This window comes from Delphinapterus leucas, chromosome 5 (assembly GCF_059928025.1).
Source record: "Delphinapterus leucas isolate spDelLeu-1000000601 "Yukka" chromosome 5, BTC_Dleu_Yukka2, whole genome shotgun sequence".
NCBI classification, from domain to species: domain Eukaryota; kingdom Metazoa; phylum Chordata; class Mammalia; order Artiodactyla; family Monodontidae; genus Delphinapterus; species Delphinapterus leucas.
The window spans coordinates 1559735-1575528 of NC_143133.1; the positions used below are offsets into that span (position 1 = coordinate 1559735).

Consider the following 15794-nt stretch of genomic DNA (forward strand, 5'->3'; position numbering starts at 1 on the left):
CCTCCCCACAGATGTGTTGCCAGTGCCCCCAGCCCACCCTGGATGCTCCTTCCCTGACTGCCAAGCCACCGGGCCTGCAGCCGGCCGACCTCCAGGCTAATGGGGGAGCAGGCTGCTACGGGAGGCCTTTCCTGCGGGGCAGGTGAACGCTGGGGGGTCGGCAGTGTGCCTATGGCCTGGGACCAGCCACTTGCAGCTGCGGCCAACGGCCTGGACCCCGGCATCTCCTTGCTTCTCACACCCTCCCGCTGCCCCCCAGGCTGAGATGTTCAGTTACGGGCCTGAGGTTAGGTGGCGGCAGCTCAGAGGACCTGTGCCCACCCTGGGAGCCCAGGAGGGAAGCTGGAGTAAGAGGCTGCACACCCTGGGAAGCGGCACGTCTAGGTCTCTGGGGATGGGGAGGGGCCCCCGCTGGAGGAGCGCTGCCCGCCCTGAGCCTGCAGTCCAGGGCAGAGCGGTGGAAACATCCAGACAGGGCTCCTGCTCTCCGCTCGGCTCCCGGGCCCTCACGCACCTTCCAAGTCTCCATCTCGGGTCTTGGCTGCGAGATCGGAGGATGACAGGGTCTCCTGGCACAGAGCGCAGTCCTCCAAGGCCGCGCTCCGCAGGGTCTGGGTGACTAGAAGAGAGAGGGTGGCGCTCGGGTCAATGGGCCACCGCCTGTCCCTGGGAGGTGCCGCCAGCAGGCAGTAGCCCCCGAACAACCCACAGTCCCGCATGCGGAGTGGGTCACCGCAGCCCTCACCCACCGTCCCCGCAGGCTGGGTGCTGACCCCGCAGGGGGCCTTTCCGTCCGAGTGCCCTCAGGTGTGCAGCTGGTCCTGCCTGTGGGCCCCTGGCCCCAGGGCCCACTGTCCTTGCTTGCAGAGCAAGAAGCCAGCCCCAGAAGGCAGCCCCGCCCAGAATTCCCTGGCAGATGGGGGCAGTGTGGTCCAGTGGTGTGGACCCTGGGGGGCACAGCTGGGTTGGCACACAGGACAGACTTCTCCTCCCTGTAGGCGAGGACATGCCCTCCAGGGCTGGGCCGGCTGCCCCGTGTGTCCAGACGTTCTTGAGCAGAAGCCCCTATGATGAGAGGCCACTCGCCCAGAATGGGAGCCTCAGCCCAGCAGAGGGTGGGCAAGCAGGGGTCGGGCCCCTTCCCCACGCTCGGACACTGCCACCTCCTTCCAGGGAGCGAGGGGCCGAGCTCCCTGTGCCTTAGCATTCCCTGTCTGACACCTGCTCTCTCACCAAGTAACTCTGCTCTGCGTGCACGTGTGTGTGCACGCGTGTGTGAGTATGTGAGGCAGCTCACAGACGGCCACTTCCCCGAGCAGGGGACCCACGTCCCCTCCTTGGCTCTGGGCTGGCCCCTGGCTGCTCTGACAGACAGAGTTTGGTAGAATTGACAGTGTACCGCTTCCGGGTCCCGTCTCCAGGCCCGTCAGCCGTCGGAAGTGGGGTGGCCTGGCTGGGGCGTGGGCACGTGGGGCTGTGACCCCTGTGTGTCCCCAAGCCCACTTCTCGGGGTACCCGGGGCCTGTGCCCCTCTGCCCACAAAAGCTGGGTGGCGGTACCGGGCCAGGTCTGGGGGTGCAGATTTCCGCAGGCCCCCCACATCCGGGGGTGGGTGGGCATGACGGTCAGCCTAGGCCTCAGAGCCTGTCCCGAGCTGGCACTCACCCTTCTTTAGCTTTTCCTTGTCGTCCGTTTCCGGCTTGGTGGCCATGACCTGGAAGAGGGTCTTGAGAATACTTCTGAGGTCGCTGGCGTAGTTGGTCTGCAGCTGGTCGGCCACGCCTGGGGGAGGACGCCCGAGGAGGGGGGGTTAGGTCCTGGCAGCTGGTGAACCCAGCCAGGGCTCGTGGTCAGAGACCAACATGTCCTCGGATGAGTGGCCGCGAGAAGAGGCTGCCCCGCCCCCGTGACAGCTCCTTTGGCAGAAGCAAAAGCTCAGGAGTCAAGGGAAGGTGGCGGAGGGGGGCAAAGTACCCAGCAGCCCTCCCCCGGGGGTCAGTTATTCGCTTCGTGCTTTTATCCTGGCCCCTCACTGAGGGACAACCCCAGAGCCCCCAGCTGTGCCCACCCGCATGGCAGCACCTTCCCCTCACGGCCACCTCGACTGCGGGGATGCAGTGAGGTTCCACGTGGCTGGGGGGCCGAGGGTGGACCCTGCCCAGACATGGGGCCCAGCGCCGGCTCCTCGGCACCCCCCGCCAGCCGCGCCCCGCTCCCTGGCTGGACAAGGCTTCTCCCACCCTCACCTGCAGAGGTTTCCTCTGTCCCTCAATTAGGTGGACTCGGCCCTTCTCAGTGAAGAGCGCTGTTAGCTCTTCAGGGGCACAAGGGGCTGCCGTTAACAGCAAAGCCAGGGAGTGACCGTGCACATCCCAGCAGCACATGGGCGCCCCGGGACCCATCACTGCGCTGATACCGTGGCCGGCGCTTCCGGGGGCTTCCTTGCGTGCCAGCAGCCGTGTTGAGTACCAGCTGGCATGATGTTCCCCAGACCTCTAAACAAACCCGTGTAGTGGATCCCGGCAGATGTCTGAACCGAAGCTCAGAGTCACCCCGAGGTCCTCGTGCCCCCACCTGGCCTGGCTGGGGGCTGTGCCTGAGGGGCCCTCGGCAGTGCGGAGTGACCCCGGGGATCATGACCCTGACTCTGCACCGTCCGCCAGTCCACAGGCTGCCCCGCGGCTGCCCCTCCACCCGGGGCCCGGGAGCGCCGTGGAAACTCCAGGCCAGGGGAGCTGGGCTGCAGGACTGGCACTGTGTGAACCCGGCTGCCTCGGGGAGGTGTCGGGGAAGGGCAGGCAGGAGGCCAGGAGGGTGGACTTCACTGCACACTTGTCATACTTTTAAACCATGAGAAAGACGCAGCTATTCAGAACACACAAATCTAGGGAAAGCGCTGCTACGGAGACACCGCTTGTGCTCACTCCCCTCACTGAACTCCCCAGGGAGCCAAAACAGTCACCGTCCTGTTGTCTGCCACCCCAAGAGAGGAAACATCAGTCCGGACAGGACGCACAATGAACTCTGACCTACAAATTGAACAGAGCCTCCCTGTGTGAGCAGCGAGGGGCCACTGGGACCAGAATGGGGTCCTCCACCCCCCACGGGAGGGCCTGGTGAAGCACGACACCCGCCTCTTTACCGGGCCGGGCTCATGGCGGGGCTCGCGGGCGAAGGATGAAGTGATGCGGTGAGGAAGGCCCAAGGCAGGGCTGACACCCGAGCAGCCCAGCATCAGTGGGGAACCTCCCGCACCTGGGCCAGCTGCTCCGCTAAAGCACGCCCCCCCGCCCCAGTGTGTCCCCAAGCCCACGCCCCGCCCCAGGCCCAGAAGTGGCACCTGAAATGCAGACAAACAGGCGGTGGATCAGGTCGTGGCTGCCGTGGAACCGGGACCGGATCTTCTCTCTGATGGCCACGGGGCCTGCGTCCGGCCCCATCTCGTCTGAGGGGCAGGAGCCGGCCGTGAAGCCGCTGTGCAGAGAAGGAAACACAGGAGCACAGGTGGAGGGGCGAGGGAAGGCAAAATCTCTGCCCGGAGGCCCCCTCGTTGCGGGAGTGCACTGGGGCTAACGCCACGTGCTGAGCTCCTCCCGTGGGAGAGTCACCGCCCCTCCTCACACCCTCTGCAGTGGGCTGACGGGCCCCCAAAAGATGTATCCACACCCTAACCCCTGCACCTGCCAGCAGGACCTGTTTGAAAGAAAAGTCTTTGCAGCTGCAATCAAGGTAAGGATCTTGAGAGGAGACATCATGGATTATCTGGTGGCCCTAATCTAAGGACAAATGTCTTTGTGGGAGACGGGAGAGGAGACACAGACACACGGGGGAGGGGAGGAGGCGAAGTGGCCACGATACAAAGATCAGGGTGATGTGGCCACAAGCCTGGGGGTGCCCGGAGCCACCAGAAGCTGGAAGACGCAGGAAGGACCCTCCCCGAGAGCCTCCGGAGCGGGGGCAGCCCTGTCAGATTTCAGATTTCTGGCCTCCCGCCTGCGAGAGAAGAGATTTCTGTTATTTTAAGCCCCCAGGTCGTGGTGCTGTTTTACTAAAACCGTCCTTCGTCCCCACCATGCACGTCCCTTCCCACGGCCCAGGGGTCCTGCTACAGGTGCTGTGAGCTCTGCCGTTCAGGGGTCACCCTGCGGCCCTAAGTAGTGGCCGCAGTCGAGCCTACACTGTTAGGGCGTCCACTGACCGTCCTGTTCTTAAATCATTTATCTCCCATCTTCTATTTCTGCCGTTTTCTCCCACTTTCTGGGAAATTTCCTCTTTTTTTCTCCGACTTTCCCCTCGACATTTTTGCTACCAGGTTTTTAATTTCCTGCTCTCTCTGTTGTTTCATGGATGTGAAATATTTTATCTCTCTAGAAACATTAATTATATTCTTTTTCTGATTTTTTTTTTTTTTTTTTTTTGGCTGTGCCGCGAGGCATGCAGGATCTTAGTTCCCCGACCAGAGATTGAACCCGTGCCCCCTGCAGTGGAAGCGTGGAGTCTTAACCACTGGACCATCAGGGAAGTCCCTCATTATAATTTTTTAAAAGTTGCCTTTGGTGGCCTGCACTATCTCTGTTTCTGCTTTTCTGTGGGGGAGTTGGGTTTTTTCATGCCTGCCTCAAATGCAGAGACCCCTGTCAGAGAGAGGCCCTGGCGTGGCCTCCTGGCATGGGTGGAATAGCGGGTGCCCTCGCATCACTGGTGGGAGTGTAAATTGGTGGATGACTTTGGGGGAGGTGCTCTGGCACCACCTCAGAGAAGCTGGCACACTCAGCCCAGGGGCCGTGGTCGGCACACACCCAAGACCCTGCCCTGTGCAACTGCAGACGTGGCAGAATCTTCAGGGCCGTTCTGGAAGTTCCAGTAAAATCCACCAGTGATGGAGGAGGAGAATCCACTGTCATCTTGTCACGCTGTGGCCCGCCTGATCGTAGCAGGTGAGCAGCCCTGGCCCCTTGTGGACGTGGACGACCCTCGCCGACACGGCAGAGAGACGCGCACAGCCGCCCGATATCTCACTTAGGGGCACGTCCCTTGGTGTCAAACCATCAGGAAGCTCGGAGATGTGACGCGCCTGAGAATTCAGCGCAGGGGGCGCTGGGGCTGGAAAGGGCCCCAGACTGGCTTCATGGGCTCCCCCTGCTCAGCCAAGCGGAGATGCACAAGTGCGCGTCTGACTGGCACACTCTAGCGATGTGAACATTGGTTTATAAGTAATATTTCTTTTTAAAAAATTTATTTATTTTATTTATTTATTTTTGCCTGCATTGGGTCTTCGTTGCTGCACGCGGGCCCCTCACCGCGGTGGCCTCTCTTGTTGCAGAGCACAAGCGCCAGGCGCACGGGCCCCAGCAGCTGTGGCTCGCAGGTCCCAGAGCGCAGGCTCAGCAGCCGTGGTGCACGGGCCCAGCTGCTCCGCGCCATGTGGGATCCTCCCAGACCAGGGCTCAAACCCGTGTCCCCTGCCTTGGCATGCGGATTCCCAGCCACTGCGCCACCAGGGAAGTGCCCTTATCAGTACTATTTCACCAGAACGTGGAGGAGCGGTGGGAGGCTGAGGGCGAGGCTGGGACCCTCGTGATGATCTACAGCTCTGCCCTCCCAGACCACCTGCCCGGTTTCCAGAGACGAAGCCCCTGACTTTCTGCCTGGCGGGTGTGGACTTGGCGGCCCCTGTCCTGGGAGCTGAGTAAAGAAGGGGGATGCAACATCACTGTCCGGGGTGTCAGCTTCCATCAACACCCCCAGTCTCAGTTCACAGCCTCACCCAAAAGACTGGGAAGCAGGAGCCCAAGCAAATATTTGTACACAATATTGGCAGCAGCGTTATTCACAAGAGCCCAAGGGGAAACAACCCAAGTGCCCGTCAACAGACGATGGATACACAAAACGGGGTCCCTCCACACAATGGAGTATTATCCAGCCTTAAAACGGAAGAAAATTCTGACACCAGCTACCATATGGATGCACCTGTAGGACATTAGGCCCAGTGACAGAAGCCGGTCACAAAAGGACAAACACCGTGTGACTCCGCTTACGTGAGGTCCCTGGAGGAGTCACATTCACAGAGACAGAAAGCAGATGGTGGGTGCCGGCTGCTGGGGAAGGGGGCTTGAATGGGGACAGAGTTTCAGTTTGCGATGATGAAAAGTTCTGGAAATAAAGAGTGGTGGCAGTTATGTTACACTGTGAATGTGTACAATGCCACTGAATTGTACACTTAAATATGGTTAAAATAGTAAAATTTATGTTATATGTATTTTGCCAAAATTAAAAAGTAGGGGAAAAAAAAGATTTAGGACGGGGAGGGCAGAGGAAAGGGAACTGAAAAGTCTAAGTAGCGAAGAGAGCTGATGGATTTGGCATCAATACAACAGGTTAAGAGTCAATACATGCTAAAAACCATTAAATTATACACTTTTATAGTACATATGTTTAATAATTAAAAAACTGAAGTATAGTTGATTTACAATGTTGTGTTAGTTTCAGGTGTACAGCAAAAATTATACACTTTTAAAGGGTGAACTGAATGGTATATATACTATATATCAATAAAGCAGTTACTGTTAAAGACCCAATTATATTAAGATATAGTAGCAATAAACAAACTGAAAATGAAATTAAGAAACAACCCTACCTTCAATAGCATCAAAAAGATTTAAATATTTGGAATAAACTTAACAAAAGAGTGCAAGAGTGACACACGGAAAACTACAAAACGTCACTGAAATAAATTAGACCTAAATAAATGGAAAGACACCCTATGTTCATGGTTGAGGACTTAATATCATTAAGATGGCAATACTCCCCAAATTGGTCAATAAGTTCAATGCAATCTGTATCAAAATAGCCACCTTTTCTTTTTCCATGCAGAAGTTGACAAGCTGATCCTAAAATTCACACGGAAACGCAAGGACTCAGAACAGCCAAAACAATCTTGAAAAGGAAACAAGTTGGAGGCCTCACACTCATGACGTGGACTTTAGTATGAAACGCCAGTAAATAAGACTGAGGCACTGGCATAGGACACGTGAGGATGGGAGAGAATTGCGAGTCCAGAAATAAACCCACACGTTTGTGGGCAACTGATTTTCAAAAGGGGTGCCAAGATCATCCAACGAGGAAAGAAGGCTCTTTTCAAAAGATGGTGCTGAGATAGAGAAAGACCGTCTCTCCAATAAGTGGGAAAACTGGAAGCTGCATGTAAAGGGATGAAATTAGAACGTTTTTTCACACCACATATAAAAATAAACTCAAAATGAATTAAAGACCTAAATGGAAGACTGGAAACTATAAAACTCCTAGAAGAAGACACCGGCAGAACACTTTCTGACATAAGCCATAGCAATATGTTTTTTGGATCTGTCTCCCAAGGCAAAGGAAACAAAAGCAAAAATAAACAAATGGGACCTAATTAAACTTAAGAGCTCTTGCAACAGCAAAGGAAACCATCGACCAAATGAAAAGATAACCTACTGAATGGGAGAAAATATTTGAAAAAGATATGACCAATTAGGGGTTAATATCCAAAATATATAAACAGCTCATACAACTCAATAAAAAAATAAACCAGATTAAAAAATGGGCAGAAGACCTGAATAGACATTTTTCCAAAGAATACATACAGATGAAAAGCACATGAAAAGATGCTCAACTTCGCTAGTCATCAGAGAAATGCAAATCGACACCATGAGACATCCCCTCCCACCCATCAAATGACCATCATCAAAACGACCAAAAATAACAAGTGCTGCTGAGGATGTCGACAAAGGGTAACCCTCCCACACTGTTGGTGGGAATGTAAATTGGTGCAGCCACTTTGGAAAACAGTATGGAAGGTCTCTCAAAAAACTAAGAATAGAACTACCATATGATCCAGCAATTCCACTCCTGGGTATCTATCTAAAGAAAACAAAAGCAGAAAAGATACATGCACCCCAATGTCCATAGCAGCATTATCCACAATAGCCAAGACATGGAAGCAACCTAAATGTCAATCAACAGATGAATGGATAAAGAAGATGTGGTGTATACATACAATGGAATATTCCTTAGCCATAAAAAAGAATGCAAATTTGTCAATTCCAACAACATGGATGGACGTGGACGGTATTATGCTAAGTGAACTTAGTCAGACAGAGAAAGACAAATACTATATGTTATCACTCACATGTAGAAATCTAAAAAATAAAACAAACAAATGAATATAACAAAACAGAAGGAGACTCACGGATATAGAGAACACACTAGTGGTCACCACTGGGGAGAGGGAAGGAGGGAGGGGCATGATAGGGGTAGGGGATTAAGAGGTACAAACTATTAAGTGTAAAATAAATAAGCTACAAGGACATATCGTAACGGCACAGCGAATACAGCCAGTATTTTAGAATAACTTTAAATGGAGTATAATCTATAAAAATATTGAATTTCTATGTCATGCAACCTGAAACTAATACAATATTGTAAGTCAATTATACTTCAATAAAATTTTTTTTTTCTGGGAGAACTGCATTTCCACACACGAAAGAATGAAGTTAGACCTTACCTTATACCATAGACAAAAATTGACTCAAATAGATCAAAGGCCTGTATCTATTCTAAAATTCTTAAACTTAGAAAGAATTTTAAATTCTTTAAAATAATTCTTAAAAATTCTTAGAAAAGAACAGGAATCTTTGTGGTCTTGGATTAGGCAACAGTTTCTTAGGTGTGAAACCAAAAACACAGCAACCAAAACCAAACATCTTATTCATCGGTTCCTCAGACAGGATGACACAGCAACTCCACTCCGAGGTGTCTACCCAAGAGAACTGAAACGCATATTCACACAAAAATTAAAATTAAAAACTTCTGTGCTTCAAAAGATACCTTCAAGAAAGTGAAAAACCCCACAGAATGTGAGAACATTTTTGCAAATCATGTATCTGTCGAGGGTACAGTATCTGGAATACAGAAAACTCTTGCAACTCAACAATAAAAGAATAAATAACCCAACTAAAGAATGGACAACGGATTTGAAAAGACGTTTTTCCAAAGAAGATATACAAATGGCCAGTAAACACATGAAAAGATGCCATCATTAGTCATTCAGTAAATGCAAATTAAAATGATAATGTGCTATTTTATATCCATTACGATAACTGTAAGAGTTTAAAAAGGAAACAGAAAATAACAAGTGTGGGTGAAGATACGGAGAAATTGGAACCTTGTACATCCCTGGTGAGAATATGAAATGCTACCGGAACTGTGGGAAACAGTTCAGCAGTTCCTCGTGCCGTATGACCCAGCAATTCCACCTCAAGGTATCTACCCAAGAGAACTGAAACACAGATTCACACAAAAGTTTGTACGTGAATGTTCATACATACTAGCCAAACAATGGAAGCAACCCAAATGTCAGTCAACTGACAAACGGATAAACAAAATGTGGTCTAGCCACACCATGGGATTAATTTTTGGCCATAGAAAGTATGGATAGGTGCTACAGCGTGGATGAACCTCGAAAACATCAGGCTATGTGACAGAATCCAGCTACAAAGGTCACTTATTGTATGATTCCATTTCTTTGAAAAGTCTAGGCAAACCCAAGAGACAGAAAGTAGATTAATGGTTGCCAGTGGCAGAAGGGAGGGGAGGATGTTTGGGGTTTCTTTATGGGGTGAGGAAAATGTTGAGATTAGATACTGGTGGCGGTTGCACAACTGTGAATATGCTAAAGACCACTGACTTGTACACTTTAAAAAGAATAAGAGGATGCTTTCCTTGTAATCATCTCGCGACTCATATTCAAGAAAGAGCTCAAGCTAAATGCCCGTCAATTGTGGGTTGATTCAGTAAGTTAGCTCAGTCATACAGTTTCCACAAAGGACAGTTAATGATGCTGGAAATTCTAAAATATTACATAAAAAGGTAGCATTTTAAAAATTAGAGCTATCATATGTACATAAATGAGATTTGGGGAAATACAGTCAAGGCAAAGCATTAACGTTACACTTATTTGCATAGTAGGACTATGGATTATTTTCTGAGCATCTTCTAAGATTGAGTATTACTTCTATGACCAGAAGAATAACTGTTAGGCTGAGGAGAGGCAGCGCCTACAGCAGGAGCCACTGCAGCCCTCCTGAGGCACAGAGTTTGTTTCTTAGTGGAGGGAAGGCATGCTCTGGGGCTCAGCCCCGCAGCCCCTGCCCCTCAGATAAAGCCCTGGAAGCGGGGAAGCCTTTCTGGACAAGGCGCTGCGGCTGGCAGGCAGCTCGCCTGCGAGAAACCAGAGGAAGGGCCCTGACTGTCAGCTGAGCGTTGAGAGCTATGAAGCCTGCGGTTCATGTTGTGCCTTAAAAGAGCAATGAACCCTCCCAGCAGACTGAGACCGAGGCTGGCCCACAGGTGGTGGGTGGGTCAGATGGCAACCATGGTCTCAACCCCAAGCCCTCAAGCCCTCTCCTGCTGCTCCGCAGAGTGGGGCGTGTGTGTGTGTGTGTGTGTGTGTCTGTGTGTGTGTGTCTGTGTGTGTGTGTGTCTGTGTGTTGGGGGCGGGTGTGGATGGAAAGAGAGCCAGAGGCTCCATAAAGAGCCTGGTCCTAGGCAGAAGAACCAACAAGGTGCTGCCCACGGGCAACCCAGCTGGGCTTGGAAGGGCCACCGGGAACAAAAGAACAGAACACTGGGGGTGGGGCCTGGGATGTCACCTGGGGCCTGAGCTTGGGGCCCGGCTGGGTCAGCCCAGTCCTAGGGGCCACATAGATGGGCATTGTTTGGGCACCGGGGGCCCCAGGAACACTGCCCAGGGCCACCCTTTTGGAAGGGCGCTGGTCCTCCATGGGCAGCTGCTACGCAGCAGGCTGGGAACATGGAAGAGGGTTCCAAGGATGAATCAGACCCTGTGTGTGGCCCCCAAGAGCCCAGTCTAGTGGGGGAGCCACACGCTTTAACAAGACAGAGCTGAGAGGCCGGCTGGTGCCCAGTGGTCCAGGTCTACGGTGAGGGCAGGAACAGTGAGGGTGAGACATGGCCGGAAGTTGAGACGCAGAGGAAAGGTGGGCGAGAGAGGCTAGGGTGAAGGCGTGAGGGGCGCCCACCTGCCAAGGGCTTCCTCTGCCTCACCAAGCAGTCTGAGCTCCTGTCACCAGCCGTATCTACCCAGGCACTCAACTTCAAATCTGCATGGTCACCTGGATGTCGGAAAATCCAGCACCTTCTGTGACCGATGCCCAACTGGATTCTGTTTCCTGCCACTCTCTTTTATTGAAGGCAGCACATATTCCCCGTAACAATTCCACTTAGGTTTGAATTACTAGGAAGTGTCAATTTTCTAGTAGCAAAAGACAATGCAATTCTAAAGTTACATTAATACCAAAGGTTTTGTCCAGCCTGTGTCTTTGGCCACGGTCCATAGTGGCAAACTTTCCAAAGGGCACCCTTGAAAGGCACACATGGAGAAGTATCTGATTCCATGGTCAGAGTAGAAAAAATGGCCTTTTGACAGGAAAAGGACTTAGTCATTTTGAAGTTCTAGGGGTCTGTGAAATAAGAGATAATACAACTTGGAAAAACTAATAGCATCACAAGGTGTTTCTGGCTGTGACATCACATGGATGAATCTGTGAGCCTTTGAAACCCTTTGTAAAGGCCTCAGTAAGAGAAAAACAAGGAGGAGCAAGACGGACTGATGGAATCCAGAAGGAAGGTTAATGCTTGGATGTGGGGACATGGAAAGTCTGGACATCTGCACAGCCACATACCAATTCTAATGAGCCAGCTTGGGCCCTGCTAGCTCCTCCTTACAAAATCCATCCATCCATCTATCCATCCATTTGACCATCTATCTACCCAACCACCCACCCATTCATCTATCCGTCGACCCATCCATCCATCCATCCATCCAACCATCTATCCAATCATCCATGTATCCATCTGTCCATCCATTGATCCATCCATCCATTCATCCTAGTATGGTGAAGATTTAGCAGGGAGGTATGTGTGTGCTGATATGGGTCGAACTGTGTCTCCCCAAATTCATATGTTGAAGTGCTAACCCCCAGTACCTCAGAATGTGGCTTTATCGGGATATAGAGTCACTGCAGATGTAATTAGTTAAGATGAGGTCATTAGGGTGGGTCCTAATCCAATATGACTGGTGTTCTTCAAAAAATGAGAAATTTGGACACAGGTGCACACAGAGGGAGAATGACATGTAAAGAAAAGGCAGAGATCAGAGCTTAGCATCTACAAGCCAAGGGGCCCCAAGGGTTGCCAGTATCCATCAGAAGTGAGAGGGCAGAGGCCTGGACAGATCCTCCCTCATGGCCTCAAAAGGAACCACCCTGCTGACACCCTGATCCAGGACTTCTGGCCTCCAGAACTGAGACAATCCATTTTTATGGTTTACCCCCCAGTTTGTAGTACTTTGTTACAGCAACCCTACAAACGAATACAAACGTGATGGCACAAAGCTGACAGGCCCAGGCTGCCCAGGAGGCGTCAGCACAAATATCTCTGGGGCAGCAACTATGCTAATTTATTGTGAACAGACCAGATCTCCCTGCTTCCTCTACTCTCCAGCCACCTGCAAATTCTTTCTTCTAGTGGTTTTAATGAGTGACTCTGCGTTTGGAAGGAAGACAGCTTACTCCAGTGCAACAACCCCTTGGGGTGAGCACAGGCTGGGAGGGAGGGGGAGGAAGGATAAACCCCTCTCCCCAAGGAGACCACAGCACACGGCTCAGGTCCACGGAGGGAACAAGAGAACAAGAAATGACTGGGACCAGGAGGGCTGGCGCCGACCCAGGAAACAACCCAAAGGGGCTGTTTCAGTCTCTTCTCACCGAGGGACCAAGGGACGGCCAACAGAAACACCGACAGCTCTAGATGGGAACGCAGCCTGGCCGACGCCTGGCTGGTGAGACTCTGAGCCGAGAACCCATCTCACCACACCAGACACCTGACCCACCGACACTGTGAGATGATGAACGGGTGCTGTCAGAAGCCACTAAGTGTGTGGTAATTTGTTATGCAGCATGGCTGACTAATACAACTGGGCAGATGTTGTAACTGAGTGACCAAGTGGGCGCTGGCACCCTGAGTCAGGACTGAAAGCAAAATGAAACCACTTTGGTGCAGAGAAGACTGACCTGGCGGGTACGTCCAGTAACAGCTCCTGTCTTGGGAGGCTCGGGGCATCCCCGGGGCTCACCTGAGTCTGTGCAGGTCGCCACACCAGAGCCCAGGTCCTGTGGAGCAGCAGGAGGAAGTGTGGCCGCCACCCAGCACCTGTGCCTGACACTCTTGCTCAGCTTGAGGCTCCACAAGAGCCTGTGCAAGTGGACAATAAGTGATGGGTCACCCATGGCAGGGGCAGCCACATACACTGCCCAGTGACAGACACCCTCTCAGCGCACTGCAGGCTGGTGCTGGGGGACAGGGGCTGGTCTCAGAGCCACCCCCACTGATGACCAATGGCAGGCACAGGACTCTAGTGGCCACCACGCAAGCTAAACACAGAGGGGCGCTCACATCTACAGGGAGACGCCCGGTCTCCACACGTGCCACCATCTGCCGGGGCCTGTCCCCACCCCCGCCGAGGCAGGAGGCTGATGAGGGCTGCTGGGGGTCCAGGCAGCCTGGGGACTCTGGGGGTGCGGACGTGTTCACCTCTGAGCAGGGCCTGAGGGTGGGGAAGGCCCAGGCGGCCTGGGGCTTCGCTTCTGACCACAGACCTGGACTGAATGCCAGAGGGGGAGCTGTTCAGAGGCCAGGCCCCAGGGCTACTACAGAGCCCCTCCCGGTGCGGTGTGCACCCGGGGCAGCCCCTGGCGGGGAGGCCAGCACCCAGGACCCGCCAGGCACAACTCCCCTGACCCTGTCAGGGGCTGCCACAGGAGCTGCAGCTCCTACCAAGACCCCGCAGGCCCCGGATAGAAAACCTTCTCAACCAAAATTCAGACCATATCCCTCCTCTGCAGACATGTCTCACTCCCTGCTTCCCAGGTTACTTGGAGTAAAAGCCAGAAAGCCTTCCTGAGGCTCGAGGCGCCCGGCGTGCTCTGGACCTCTCTCTGTCAACCTCCTCCCCCACTCTCTGCTTGTAGGCGCCTCCCAGCCGTGCCCCTTGCTGTCACAGACAAGACAAGCGTGCTACGGCCACAGGGCGTTGCATGGACATCGCTAGGCCCAGAATGCATTTGTCTGGACACCCCCAGAGGCCCCCATTCTTTTGGTATCCATCCCAGCATCCTCTAACAGAGACCCTTTCCTTGGCCACCAACAGAACCTCCATTTCCTTCCCCCACCCTGCATTACTGCTCCTGGGGCGCCTGTCTTCCTGACGCAGCACGCGTGTGCCGACTAGCAGTCTCACTCCGGAGAACGCGGGGCCGGCCACGCAGCGACTTCCGTCTGTCTGTTCACCGCTCTGCGCCCAGCATCAAAGACATCCCGCCCCCCGCCCTGCGAGCCTCCCAATCTGTCTCCACTGAACACACAGCACAAATTCGTTAGACACAGAGGAAGACCAGGTGCGGGCTGTCTGTGGGAATAAAGGCTTTCTCCTGTGATCGAGTGCTAAACGGATTCAGGAAGAAATCAACCCGCAGGGCCTCCTGAAACCTCACACCTTTGGAAGTTTCTGTCTCTGCGTCCTCTTCCTCTCCTGCTGCATCCAGAAAATGTGTCTGACGGAACGACTCCTCGCGAGGGCCCCCCCTCCCCCCAAAAGATATGTCCACATCAAATCCCCACGACCTGTGACCGTGACCTTATTTGGAAAAACGGCCTTTGCAGACGTAAGTAAATTAAGGATCTTGACATGAGATCATCCTGAATTATCTGGGTGGCCCTAAACCCAATGACAAGCGTCCTGACAAGGGAAAGGGGAGAAGACAGAATCAGGGAGACTGCTACGTGAGGATGACGAAGAGACTGGGGTGACGCAGCCACAAGCCCAGGAGCAGCCGGAGACGCCAGGAGCCGGAAGAGGTGACGAAGGACCATCCCCTAGAGCTTCCAGCAGGGCTGCAGCCCAGCCCGCAGCTTGACTTCCGGGCCCCAGGACTGTGGGACTATACATCTCTGCTGTTGAAGCTGCCCAGTCTGTAGTGCCCTGTATGGGACCACAGGACACCAGTCCAGAGGGGAGGCTGTGGTCCAGTCCCGAGTCCATCTCTCACCCGCCGGGCGACCCAGGGGGTGACGTGGCCCAGACCCTGCTGCTCAGGCTCAGAACGGGCAGTAAAATCATCGCGGGTGGGCGCAGTGAGAACAAGGGCGACCACGTCTGAAGGGCGGGCGCATAGCGGACGCCTCGGTGCCCGAGCGCTGGTGGGGCAGTGTGAGGCCACAGCGAGGGGGCCCGAGTGACGGAAGCGTCCAAAGAAGCGGGCACACCGACGTAATTCACAGATGGGGCACCTTCAGGGTTCTCTGGGAGTGAGATGGCCCTTCCCCGCCTGGGTCTCCCCTCAGCCGGTGGGCCCCGAACTGGCAAGGGGGTGGGGGCCGCTCAGACCCGTGATGACAGCCTCCCAGAAGATCACAGCTGCATCTTCCCCAAAGTTCCGAGCAGAGACCACAGGGCTCACGAGGACAACCCCGAGGGCTCACCACCCCTATGAGCGACCCGATACGTATTCTGCCCAGATAAGCCCTGACTTTCATCTCATTTGAGGACCAGCTGCAACCTCGAGTTCACATATTCCAGTCCTGCCTACCTGTGACCAGACCTGGTTCTACGGTGGTTTTCAAACCCATTTCTAGAACACGTTGCGCTAGAGCTCATATTTTTAGAAGATATAATT

The 15794-nt window shown here is 53.3% G+C and overlaps 1 protein-coding gene across 3 annotated transcripts in view; it reads right to left on the reverse strand.

The window, feature by feature from the left end:
* Positions 1–15794, reverse strand: part of ZFYVE28 (zinc finger FYVE-type containing 28) — a 51254-nt gene that overhangs the window by 2672 nt on the left and 32788 nt on the right. For all 3 annotated transcript variants that reach the window (XM_089911405.1, XM_089911403.1, XM_089911402.1), the window contains 3 exons: positions 3341–3474; positions 1666–1782; positions 515–619 (listed from right to left, as the gene is read on the reverse strand). In XM_089911405.1, coding sequence (XP_089767531.1) covers positions 515–619; positions 1666–1782; positions 3341–3474 — 356 coding nt within the window. The remainder of the gene's footprint in view (positions 1–514; positions 620–1665; positions 1783–3340; positions 3475–15794) is intronic.